Genomic DNA, 12,996 nt, shown 5'->3' with positions numbered 1-12,996 from the left:
TCCTCAGTGTGGTTTCTCTCTCTGTCCTGTCCCTGCACGCACAACTTCCTCCACACCAACAAAGGTAACCTAGTGCAACCCCATTACGGCCACACCCGGGTGATTAATCCCAGAGTGACGCCTGAACTCCAGTGCTGACCCATGTGGGGCCCTAACAGCACAAAGACCCCCAAAGCTGACTCCTGGGGATGTTTGCCCATCACCTACCCTAAGCAAAGCGTCTGGGAGAAATTTCCCCTGGGTGTGGGGGATGGACTCCCCCAGGCCACTTCCTGTGACCCGATGGATTCTTTGCTGTCAGTTTCTCAGTGTCTTCTTCCAAACGAGGGAGTGCGAAGCAGGGGCCGGAGCATCGGTTCCCTGGCTACTGTCACCGTCTGCATTCTGCCTCCACCACTTGCCTCGGGCCACTTGTCTAATCTCTCTGAGCCTCAGTTCCCTGGCCTGTGAAATGGGCTGGCGGTGACACGCTGGCCCCAAGGATGGCAGTGAAATGAGACCACATATAAAAGGCACCTGACCCTGTGCTATCACGTCACCTAACAAGTGGGGCTTGCACATCACCCCCGTCACTCTTATTTTTCTTCCCAATTTCATCCAAAGCCATTATAACACCTACCAGAGGAACTTTTTCATTAAAAGAGAGGGCAATGCAAGAATGAGAAAATTCCCCACAGGCTCCGTCAGACCCCAGGCCCAATTCTCCCGGCTGGTCTGCAGGCTGCTGCTGTTACAAGCAAACCAGAGAGAGAAGCAGAAATCTGAAAAGAGCGATGCTTTATTTTGATTTATGTCACATTTTCATAAATGGCATCTAATTTCAGAAAACAGTGTTCAAGTCTGCAAAAAATGCACGTACAAATTTTCTAAGGAGAGCTCTGCAGAAATATACAAAGCAGGACCACGGTCTGTAGAGTCAGAAAGCTTACATGTTAGGGTCTGCTTGGGTGTGTGTTCCAACAGACCCAAGGCAAACAGCCAACGAGACAAGTACCCAAGGGAGCCGCTGTTATTATATATATATATATATATATACACACACACACACATATACGTGCGCGTATGTATAGACGTTCTCACCTGGGACAGTGCACACCTCTCCCAGCGTGCAAGCCCAGTACTTCCTAAAGTCACGTGGCTAAATCAGTGTAAGGTTATCCGCACAGCGTTATAAAAACCAGACATTACATAGTTACATATTAGATATACAGACATATGCACATCTTTACACAATGATTCAAAGTGTTATTTGCATTGACTCTTGCTTTGGAAGGAGGAACAAAGGAAAGGTGTTAACTAGCTAACCGTTAAGTAAAACCAAACCCGGTGAGGGGGTCAGCTACACACGCTAACTTTTTAAACATACTCATTCTATGGAGAAACTCATTTCTGGTCACCCCCTTCCCCAGGGAGCATTTGACTAGAGAAACAGAAAACTCCTGTGTGGGGTGGGTGGTCCATTTTGTTAGCAGTTTGGATGGCAGGACCTCCGGCTACCAGTTTTCACTGGCGGAGGACTTGAAATGAGATATTTATGATGAAGCTTGGGCAACCTGTGTTCCAAAGGTTGTGGAGAAGAGACCCCCAAGGTACGTGATGACAGAATTGTGAAAACATGTAAAGATATAAAAACAAAATATCTACCATGGCCACTGGCATATTCTCAAAGAAACCAACCGTGGTACCTTTCAGATCAGGTTGCACCTGGGATGTCCGGGAACCCATGAATCTAGGGACCTTAACCTTGACCCAGGTACCCATGACTTTCGGCCTTTCCCTTCAAGGCCTGATCCATTCCACCCAGCACAAGAGAGCACATGCTGGGGCCCCAAGAGCGGAGGTCGGTTTGGTAACTTCTCCCCCAGAAACGGATGAACCTGCTGTTTCCTCTGCTTCAGCAAAGCCCTGTTGGGTAAACACTGTTTTCTCTAAAGCTCCCCCGTGCCGATCCAGGGCTGTGATGGAAGGAAGGGGCTGATGCTGGACAGTCACCTCACGGCAGGTGAGACGAAAGAACACTCCCCTCCCAGTGGCTGGCAACAAGGGCTCCCCGAACCCTCCTTCCAGGAGATGCCCTGTGGGACTTGAGAACGGGCCCCCAAGCAGGCGGCAGGGAGGGTCACACCTCACCACTCCGACGTTTGCCAGCCAAGCCTTAGCATCTCCGTCCCTGCTCACCTTGGCGCCCGCTGCAGGTGAGGGACGACCCCCGTCCTGCAGAGGTACGAGCGGGTGGCTTACAGGTTCCCCAGAATCAGACGTCCGAGCATCAGTGGACGTAGGAGACGCCACGTAACTGTGTACAGCGTCACGGCCACGGTTAGGTTCACGTGCAAAGTGCAGGCCAAAGGCACCCACAGGTGATCAACAGGGTTCTCTTCCACGTTTATTCAGACACACCAAGCAGGGGATGGGGCCACGCCACTGAGAGAAAACGTCAGCTGAACGTAATCGTTTCCGGCTTTGCTATTTTCCGCTCGTGTGGCCTGGGCTCATGCCGTTCCCAACATCTGGGTCAAACCACGAACCCCAGGGAGGAACTCACACGTGCTTGTGGCCACGTCCCTGGCTTGGCATGTCTCCCTGGGAACCGGTGGGCCGGGCCCTCCAGCTGTGTGCGCACATCCCACCACCCTCCTTCCCAAAGCGGGGCTCGGCTTCCGCCCAGCCTGTGACAACACGAGGGCACTTTTGTGCTTCTGTTCCTTTCCCTTCAGCTTTACAATGGTCATTATATTGTGGAAAAGCCCTGAAGCCATGCCCCCACCGGTGATAACCCCTTGGCTGGACAGAATGTGATGGCCAGTGTGCCTGGGGTACTTTCTCCTTTCTGACACCAAGGGACTATTTTGAGAACAGGGAGGTGGTCAGGAGCTCTGCGTCTGACCTGTGCTCACGTTAGTCATTTGTAGAAACCTGGCTTCCTTGGCTGACCTCAGGGTCCGCTCGAGCAGGCCACAGAATGTCAGTCTGAGGAATGATTCCAAGTGGACTGTTCAGAGGTAACATAAAAAATTAAGCTAATGCTAAACCCCCGTTTCCTTAAAGATGGGGAGAAGGGAAGGATACGCGATAGTTAACAGAAAACCTAGGCTAGGCCTGCAGAAGGATGGGCGTGACTGCATCACCTTCACGTCGACTTCCTGCCCAGGAGGCTAGATTTCCAGCACAGGCTGAGCGGAGCCTGCAGGTGTGAGAATTGGACTGTGCGATGGGGGTGCGGGGCTCCCCGACTTATTCCTGCTTCTGGTCCCAGGGAGGCGCGCCAACAGGGACGTCAGGAACATCTGGCTTTGGCAAGGATGACTGTCTCCGGGGAATCTCCCTGAGGCAGGAGGCCAAGTGCCTGGACCTGAAGGGCCATGACCTTAATGGAAGCTACACAGAAGAAGGGCAGGGTCTGCAGGGCAGGAGGGGTGCAGAGAGGAGGCCGAGGGAGCCTCGTGAGCTTGCCCCACCCCAGGGTGCTCTCTGAGGCTCCCCGCACCCTCTCTCCCTGTCACTTGGCGGGACTGCAGGGGCCGTGAACTCTGGGGCTTGGCCCAGCGTCGCGTTCTGCCCTGTGTCCCTGAGGAGGAATGCAAGCCGGGGATGACAGCCTGGCCCTGAGCACGCTGCTCTCGGAAGCGCGGCTCAGTGTAGTTTACCCACCAGAGCTGAGCTAAGACAACACCCTACGCCCGGCTCCTAGGTCCTCCCGCCCAGGGCCCGTGTCCCCGGGGACCATGGCAAGGGAGGCACATGTGGGGCCCGTGCATCTGGGCTCCAGGCATTTCTTAAAGCCCCGGCCGACATTAACAAGAGGGAAGAGATGGGTGACGAGGCTGGAAAACGGAGGAAAAACACAAAACTTTAAGACACTTCAACCTAAAACATGCAAGTTACCGAGAGAGAAAGGTGACTATCGACAGTGGGGTGTTGGACCAGAACACTGAGGAATGAACCAGAACCCATGCTAGACATACAACGAAGATATTCCAAATGCAACCTAAAATTCCCCTTTACCTGGTACACCTCAAGCCAGTTATTTTGAATTTGAAGCGTTTAACACTGAACACAAGTACAAAGTTTTACATACAATATTTTATTAGCAGTCCCATTTCTTCAGAGCATCTAACTTTATAGCCACACACGCTGCACCACCCTCCGCCCTGCTGGGTTGTTTTGTTTTGGTTTCTGTCACATTTTAATTGAGCTGGTATTTGCTGAAAGACTTAGTGGGTTCTGACTACACTTTACCAACTGCTCGGCAGGCATGAGGTGAGGGAATTTTCTCTTTCTTTCTTGCAGTGAAGGACGATTGACGATTTAGAAACACCACAGATAGCACTATGAGATACATACCCAGACCGAGCTGGCACGTGCCCTCGTGTGAGTGCACACGTGTGTGCACGCACACACTCATAGGCACACATGCATGCACGCGCACACACACCGGCCCCTCTCGGGCCCCAGCCAGCCCACCGGTACGCTGAGTTAGGAAGCTAAGGCTGAACGATGGCAGAGGAAGGCACCACTCCACTGAGACGGGGGGGTAAGAAGCTGGGCCCCCAGGCCAGCTCGGGACACCCCTACACCAGGCAATTGAGGAAAGGGGCGCAGGCTACCCCCCATCTCAGCTGTCCGTTTGGTGACAGCAAGTCCAGAGCTAACCTAGTATTGCATTTCAGACCTTGCAAAGTGTTTTCACGTACATTTGCAAACTATGAACAGGAGGCAATACGGCAAAAGAAAAAACAGAGAATTTGGGGTCCGACTCGGGCCCTTTCCCGGCCCTGGACCCGGGGCCTCACGGACCCTCTCCAGCCTCGGCATCCTGCGTCTGCAGAACAAGATCCCCTCCGGCCTGCCAGCACTGGAGGGCGAGCCCGCTCTGAGCTCCAAGCCCCTGTGCCTGGGCCACATCAAGTACGCAGGGATGGGTCAACACACGTCTGCTGAGTGAGTAAGTGAACAGAGGCGTTGGTAAGGCATCCAGCCAGCTCCCGGGCCACCCGGCAAGGAAGGATGCTTGGGGCACTGAGGCCCAAGCTGTTCTCTCCTCAGTGAACCCACCGGAGGGCTTTCTACCCCATGGATTCAGCCTGCCCCTGACCTCCTGGCAGTGCCTTTCTTAGGTGGGAAAATGACCTTTCTGTGGGTCTCCAGGATGAGTTTTTCCCTAAAAGCTTAAGTCCTATTTCTTGGTTCTGAAGCCCCTCCCCACAAGGTGACAATCGGATTCCAGCATCTTCTATGTAAAATGTTTACCTGATTTCTTTCCTTCCCATGTCACCCACACAGGAGCTTTTGAAGCATTTAATTCTACCCAGCAAGGGTAGAAGAAACAGAGGCACAAAATGCTATGAACGTGGACAGAGGTGCACGGCTCCCGAGACAGGGCTGGTCAGCAGACCCAGGCCCTGACGCCTCCGCGGAGCGGGCACTAGAACCCAGCGGAGGCCCTTCCTCTCCCCAGTTCCACGTAACAGTGATATTCTTTGGACTTCCACTTTCTTCTCTACTAACAACTGCAAAGGCTGCACATCGCTCATCCGATGTTTCCTCCATCCTTCTAAACGAAGAAGCGCAATCAGACGAAAGGAAGATCTGAGTCGTTACATTCAGAAATTACTTAAAAGAAGTGGATTTGGGAAGTCGGCCTGGTTTAAATTCCAGCGTATGAAAGGTAGCACGTCACCGCCCCCCGCCCCACACTTCTTAACGGCACCTACTTAGAAGAATAAAATCAACAAGTTGCTTGCATGTTTTCTTGGGCCATTGCAATAAGCAATGCAACCTTCCCTACAGCAAAGAGCAGAGGGGAAGCATCTGGAGACCCACACTGCAGCGTCTGGGTCTATGCTGCCGAGGGTTTAGGATGAGAAAGCTGGAGCGAGGGGCATCGCTGACACTTGAAGAATGATGAACGCAGCTTCCCAGGTCGACATCCTCACTGGACCCGGCCTCAGGTGCTCCGGATCAGATTATCCTGGGGTGGTGACCTCAGAGTACTCACCGCTCTCCAGGTAGAGCATCCTTTAAAAAATACCCGTGTGCATGTCCTTCTTGGGCTCACAGACCCACGACTGGAAGGACTCACCTGGAGGGAAAAGTCTTTCAACACTGGCCTCAGCTGATGTAATTCTGAGGCACGGTCCAGGACTTTTCCTATTCCCAACTCTCTATTTCACCAGGCTGTTCCCACGTGTGTCTTCCTGCGTGTGACATTCGTACAGGCAAGTCTATCTTGAAACTGAATAAAGACTTTTCCTAAAGGCTAAGTTTGACCCTGGTTAAGTAACTTAATCTGGAAGGCAACGCCACATTGGTGTAAAACAGGCAAACATAAAATTACATTTGAAATACCTCAATTGTGTTTACTAAAAGGGATCGGAGGGTGAAAAAGAGGCCTCTGAGAACTTGGAAATCAAATCCATGTGAGTAAAATTTGCACCTTCCTCATTCTCTTAAATAGGAAATAGAAGTTCTGGAACACAACCTAGGAATCTCAGGACATTTCAGAGCTGAACGTGACCTTGAGGACGATCTCGCGCTGCTCTTTACAGGTGGGGAAACTGAGGCTTAGGGAGATGAATGAATCTGTCCACAAAAAAATACAGTCTTTCATTAGGAGACCCGGATTCCAGGTTCACGGCATTCTAGAAGGGGAAAGCGATTCCGTTTTCCTTCCGAGGACCTTCTTCGGCCAGAGTCCCCTTCCACACTGGGGTCATACTGCCGCCAACAAGCACACGGGCGCCCGCCATGAATTCAAAGGCCGTTTACCCTGCAGACGTGCCCACTGCGCCTGTGCTAGAGGGATTTTACTTCTGTGACTGTATCGCTGGAAAGGAGTTTCTGGTCTGGAAGGTCTATGCTAGCCCGGCGCTGAGAAGGTGAAGGTGCCGCTGACACGCCATGGAAACCAGATGTGGGAGACGGACTCTCCCACGGCTCTCAGTGCATGACCTGATGGAGTTCCAGATGCCTCGGCCACACTAAGTCTTGGCCAGTTTCTGGCAAAGGCCTTGGATTCTCAGGAAACCTCAGCACCTTCCCTCCTGTGCAGTTAGCACATCTCTGGCGGGCTACACCGGCACAACGTTCACACCTGGAGCTTCTCTAAGCCCAGCTTCCCCAGGTTCAGTGGAGGTAGTCGATGTGATATGTCAGGGAAGGGAAATGTTTGTAAAAAATCAACAGGATTGATTTTCTAGAATTTTTTTTTAGGCAAAATTAAGGTGCTTGGAAAGTTAGGAAGAAAAAGAAACCCAATATATTTTGCTTAAAATAAGAAGCACGGGGAAAATAAAAGACTCTGAAAGAGATGGCCAATTTCACCTTACAACTTTCTGTGTAACTTTAAAAGATTTCCACACGGCTTAGTGCGTACGGTTCCAAGGTCATCCTTCAACCTGGAGCCGGCTTCTGTGTCTTTCCCAAGTTCTGTCTGTAAATGAGACCAGCTCAGCGATCAAATCAAACCCCTCTCATCTCTAAACAAAGTATATTTACCCGGAATAATTTTCTTCACCAAGTACTAAAAAGGTACAGTTTCTGGAAATGAATGAAATTTATCGACTTTTGGCTTGGAAAATGACCTCGTTGGAAAAAGAGACAAACCGTAGAAAGGTGAAACTACGAAAACACTAGTCACAGAATGGAATCTCTCCTGGCTTCGCCTTTCTGCCCCTGGACGTCTGACTGCACAGGGATCCCCAGGAAGCTGCCTGAATCCCCGGTCCAGGACCAGAGCTCCCTGGTCAGAAGGAAGAATTTTGCCAAGGAACCCTCTCGTCATCAGCTTTGTTGCAGTTTTAAATTCTGCCTCAGGGGTGGTATTTTAAAATCCTGCACGTGGAAAAAAAAAACCTTTCTACACCTTCTTCTTAGTTACAGCTAGAAAGGGTAATGGAGAGAAGGCCCAACCCAGCGGGGCGGCGATGTCCATCCAGCACTGGACGCCCAACAACCAAACGTGGTCCCAGGGGTTGGGTCACAGAAGTGTCTGTGTCCTCGGGCCCGGGCTTGCCGCAGATTCTGCAAGTGGCCCTTGGCCACTGTGTCCGATTTTCCTCTCTCTGGCTTTCCAGTGCTTTACCTCTCTGCCCGGATTTTGTATCTCAGCACAAGGTAGGCAGTGAGACGCAGGGAGATGAAGAAAATCCCCAGGACAACGAAGTCCAGGTAGAGCTTGGCGTTCTCCACGTCCAGCTCTCTGAGAATGGCCTCCGACTTCTGGAAGTGGCACGTATCATCGATGTCACAGTGCAGGTCCTCGCGGTCGAGGCCATAGATGGAGAGGATGACCCCTTCAAACCCATATCTGAGGAAGGAAGTGCCAGTGTGAGAAGGGCTCAGGAACCCTCCTCCCTGCCTCCGCCCACATCTACGGAGGGTAAGGTACCACCACCATCCCCCCATCCTCAGCCTGGCTCCCCTCCCTCCCCGGATATCTTTCTCCCTGGAACACTTCCTCACGACTCCACAGCTTCCTCAGATATATCCATTCAACGGCTTGACGATGTGTTTTCCAATTTTGTTTCCTCCAAAGTCTCAACGAAAAAAAAAAAAAAGCCCACCCAAAAAAACCAAGAGTAGGTATTGTTCAAGGGTGATACGAATGGAAAAGCACTTTGATTACTTCTGAAATCATACTTTTTTTTAAACAGTTAAATATAATAAAGGGTCCGATAGCTTTCCAAGGACTGGGGAGCATTTAAATAAAACATTTCTGCATCACCTTTCACTCTGTTCCAGCCCTGCACCATCAGGACAAAAACGCTAATTCCGAGAAGAAAGACACGGGTTTCTGATTTCTTGTTCTCGGAAGGTGCACCTGTGGCTGAAACTCTGTACAAGCGCTTTGTTTTGATTTTGTTCTCCGGAACAATAGACCTGGGTCTGAACTGACATTCTAGAAAAGACAAGCTTGTCCACAACTGGGGACCCTGGCTGTCACGTGGAATGGCTGTGTCTGGGGAGAAAAGCTCTAACGACCAGCCTCTCCTGCCGAGGGCCAACGTGGCGAAGCACCTCTGCGTCGAGAGCGTGAAATCTGATCGCCTAAGTGCTGAGGTGCCAGAACTGTCTTGTTCAAGGATATTAAGATGCTTGAAACATGACCTGTTTCCCACTGGATTTCTTATTAAGGTTTTATGGGTTCAGAACCTTGTTCATCCCAGAGAGGAATGAAGTTCCTGAAAGATGCAAATGTGCAAGGCAGCTCCCCGAAGGGGCCACGAGTATGCATGTGTGTGTGGCATGCACAACTAGGAAAAAAACAAAGGGCACCGATACTCTTTGGGTTCACGATCCAAGAAACATGCCGTCATCTAGCTGACAGCAAACAAGTGGCTTTTGTGAGCCTCTGCACGTCCCTAAGTCCCTTCCCTCTGTCGTCCTAAAGTCCCTGAGGCGTAAGGTGCCCCCGCATGTACCTGACATAGGAAATGTAGGACATCCACTGCAGGTAGGTGGGGATTGTGTCGAAGCTGACGAAGAATCCTGAGAAGAGGAGGACGGGGACGGCCGTGACGGGGCCCACGAAGGTTGCCACCTGAGAGGGGACACAAAGGGGACTTACTCCCATCTACCTCCTCCTCCCCAGGTGGCCCGGAGACCACAGCCCGTGTTTCTGGACGGTCGCCAGCAGCTGGCAAAGGGCCAGAGGCTTCAGGACAGGTCACACCAGGGCCAGGACGGCGCAGAGACGCACCCTGTTTGGGGAGCGAGCTGGCTGGTCTCTGGCACAGGGAGGGGCCGGGGCTTGTGCCCAGAGGCCCAGCAGAGGGGACAGAAGGTGAGAAAGAGTAGAAACCCCACAGAGCAGGGGTGGCACGATGCTGGACATGTGGTTGTGAGGGCGCTTGGCTGGGAGAGAGGCACGGCGTCCCAGGACCTGATGTCAGCGTGTTCCAGGGAGGAAGGGTCGGGAGCGCGACTCCCTGGGTGCTGACTGCAGCTGGCGTGGGCCGAGCACTTTCTACGGCTCGGCTGTGGGGTGGATGCCATCGCTATTCCCAGCCACAGATGAGGGTACCGCCCAGAGGCTCTGAACACAGAAAGGAGTCCATCACACGCCGGGGAGGGGGGCGTCAGAAGGCCACGGTGGTGCTGACTCCCCAGGCTTCTGGCTTTGTCTTCTAAGGGTCGGACTGGCCTGAGCACCGGGAAGCCCCAGGGGTGCAGAAACTGCAAACGCAGCGGGTTTGGCAGGTTGGGGGTGGGTGGTACCAGGCATCCAGAAGGGACACCTGGAGGGGCTCAGGAGGGTGGGAACATGGGGTGCAAAGGGGGGTGTCTAGGGGACAGCTGAGTGGATCCCGCAGAGGCAACAAAACGTAGGCATCGAGAGCTTGGCCTCTGAGCCGGCTGTGTGACTCTGACAAAATCACGTTGCCCCTCTGGGCCTCAGTCTCCCCATCTGTGAAATGGGGAGCATTGCACGTAACTCATGGGTGTGCTTGGACTCGATGAGCTGATGTTCAGAAAGCACTGAGACCGGCAGCTGGTGTGCCCCAAGCTCCACACAAGGGCACCTGCTGCTGTCAATCCACCCATCCTGAGAAGCCAGTACCACTCGACCCCTTCCCTGGGGGTCAATCGACCTACTGAAGCCAGACGAGGAACTTGGGGCAGAATCAGGAGGAGGGTCACAAGGAGTGGGTGCCGAGCCCCACCAGAGCCACGGCCCCGGTCGCACGGGCCAGGGTGGAGAAGCGAGGCCTCTCCTGTGGTGCGTCCTCGGCCGATACCTGCAGGGATGTGGAGGCGGCTCCGATCAGCAGGCCCAGAGACTGCGCCACCAGCGAGGTCATTGTGCCCAGTGCCGCGAAGAGGACGAAGCGCACGGCGTCGGACGGCTGGGACGTCATCCAGTACACGATGCTGCAGTAGGCCACGGGGAACATGATCTGCAGACACAGGGCCTGTCACCCTCTCCCGGAAGCCCCCACTGGGGGCACTGGAGAACCCCTGCCCCTCTTCACATCATGCCACTGCCACTCACGTACCTGAAAGGGCACGTCAGCCATGGTCTTGGCCAAGTAGTAGGCCTTCAGGCTGTACCAGTAATTCAGGTGTTCTCGAAGAAACACTCCCATCTCCAGGGGAACTAGGGGACGGGAAAATGGGAAGGGTCAGGCAGACATCACAGTGGGATCACCACCTCAAACAGGTGGTCTCGGGCTTCCCTGGTGGCACAGTGGTTGAGAGTCCGCCTGCCGATGCAGGGGACATGGGCTCGTGCCCCGGTCCGGGAAGATCCCACGTGCTGCGGAGCGGCTGGGCCCGTGAGCCATGGCCACTGAGCCTGCGCGTCCAGAGCCTGTGCTCCGCAACGGGAGGGGTCACAGCAGTGAGAGGCCCGCGTCCCGCAAAGAAACCCCAAAAAACAAAAAACAGGTGGTCTCCTGCCGAGCCCTCTGTAGCCCCAACCTGTCCTACACCTCCCTGTGGACCATGCAGTACTTACAAAGTACCCGAAGGTTGAATGGAAAGGTGTGAAATGATTTACCCGTCTGGAAAAACTGCCAGTCATTTTTATAACGGAAGCGTCACGAAGGGGAGAATCCAAGTGCGAAGCATCACTGTAGTGATGGGTACAAATGTCTACGGTCGCCCTTATTTTCACTGAGTAACTGTAACAATGGGATTCCCTTCCTGGACAAGGCCTCGCAAGCCGCTCTTGGAAATTCAGGGCAATTTAAGGAGGAGGCATTGCCGGGAGGGGGTGTTTAGGTGTTGCCGGGAGGGGGTGTTTAGGCTGGAGAGCTGGTGAAGCAAGAGCTTTATACACTGTCTCCCTGAAGGGGCCAAGGGCAGCCTACTTTGCAAATAGTCTAGAATTGCGTGGAAATCCACCTAGAATAGCTTTACCCACGCACACACTTGGCCGCACCAGGGCTGTCTTAACTGAACGAGGTAATGCTCACGCACTAGTGTTTAAGGGGATCCTGATTAGAAAACCTTTTAAGAACGTCTCTTCAGCCTTCCACCAGGCTTACAAGACTTCCTAGCGGTTCATTCCTTTGGCTTAAATATAGTATGCACTTTCTTGTCTAACAGATAATACAATAATACCTACATCTGTCAACGAAGAAAACGGTATTTAAAAACACAAGACGCTGTGTGTTCATGGCCAAGCCAGCCATGGCCTCAGTGGCAGATAAGGAGGGAGAGGTGGGCACGGGGTCCACCAGGCACTCACACGTGAGGACGGTGGGCATGAGGGCTGCAAACATGAGGAAGAGCATGGAGAAGAAAAGGAAGCCGGAGTTGCTCAGGACCTTCTTGGCTTCGTTCCCGATCCCCAAGTAGAGCAGCCCGATGAGGAGGCCGATGCCAATGTGGGAAGTGATCCGCAGGTGCGTCAGGACCTGGGGACAGACGTGGTTCACAGTCAGGTGTGCAGAAGTCCGAAGGTGGACAGTGAAAGAACAAGGCGGCCAAGGCCTCCACAGGCAGCGGCCAAGGTGGGTCACAAGCTCTGTCCTGCCCCTTCCCTGCACGAAACAAGCCCCCGACCCTAAACCAGCACACGTGCGTGCGTGCGTGCCCACACACACACACAAACACACACAGCAGCGTTTTACTGCCGTTAAAACAGAAAGAATTGCTATCCTTTGTGAAATCCCCTTCAAAGTGGCAAACCAGGGAGGGCAGTGTACCTTCAGAGGGGAGGACAAGGGACAACGATGGTGGTGAAGGGGGCAAAGAATGGATACGTGACAGGCCCACCCTTGCAGAGCTCCGCCTGGTGGCTTCCAACCCCTACATCTTTCAAACTGGTTCCCAGAGGCCCCTGGGCACTCAGCCCCCTACACAGGTTGTCAGATCATCCACTCGAAAGGGTGGATATTGTCACGGTTCCCAATCCTTCACCAACTCCTTCCTGTAAGTGTCTGCACAACCCACCATGCCCTGTGTCGGACGGAGCTTTCCGGAGGGAGGAACACACTCCCCGACGTCAGCCTTGGCCAACGGAATGTGAACACCAGTGACCGTTTCCCT

The 12,996-nt window shown here is 53.2% G+C and overlaps 1 protein-coding gene across 2 annotated transcripts in view; it reads right to left on the bottom strand.

The window, feature by feature from the left end:
• Positions 1-7,269: 7,269 nt before the first annotated feature.
• The window catches only part of ABCG1 (ATP binding cassette subfamily G member 1), a 53,168-nt gene continuing 47,441 nt past the window's right edge, over positions 7,270-12,996 (bottom strand). The window contains exons 11-15 of one of the 2 annotated variants that reach the window (XM_065877021.1): positions 12,194-12,362; positions 10,998-11,098; positions 10,740-10,898; positions 9,423-9,541; positions 7,270-8,308 (exon numbers count right to left, since the gene is read on the bottom strand). In XM_065877021.1, the coding sequence (XP_065733093.1) occupies positions 8,080-8,308; positions 9,423-9,541; positions 10,740-10,898; positions 10,998-11,098; positions 12,194-12,362 (777 nt within the window). In that variant the 3' untranslated portion in view covers positions 7,270-8,079. The remainder of the gene's footprint in view (positions 8,309-9,422; positions 9,542-10,739; positions 10,899-10,997; positions 11,099-12,193; positions 12,363-12,996) is intronic. The other variant, XM_065877022.1, reaches the window with a different exon arrangement.

Source organism: Phocoena phocoena, chromosome 4 (assembly GCF_963924675.1).
Source record: "Phocoena phocoena chromosome 4, mPhoPho1.1, whole genome shotgun sequence".
Lineage (NCBI taxonomy): Eukaryota > Metazoa > Chordata > Mammalia > Artiodactyla > Phocoenidae > Phocoena > Phocoena phocoena.
Note: the sequence above shows the minus strand (reverse complement) of the source record. Positions and strands in the feature narration are given on the sequence as shown.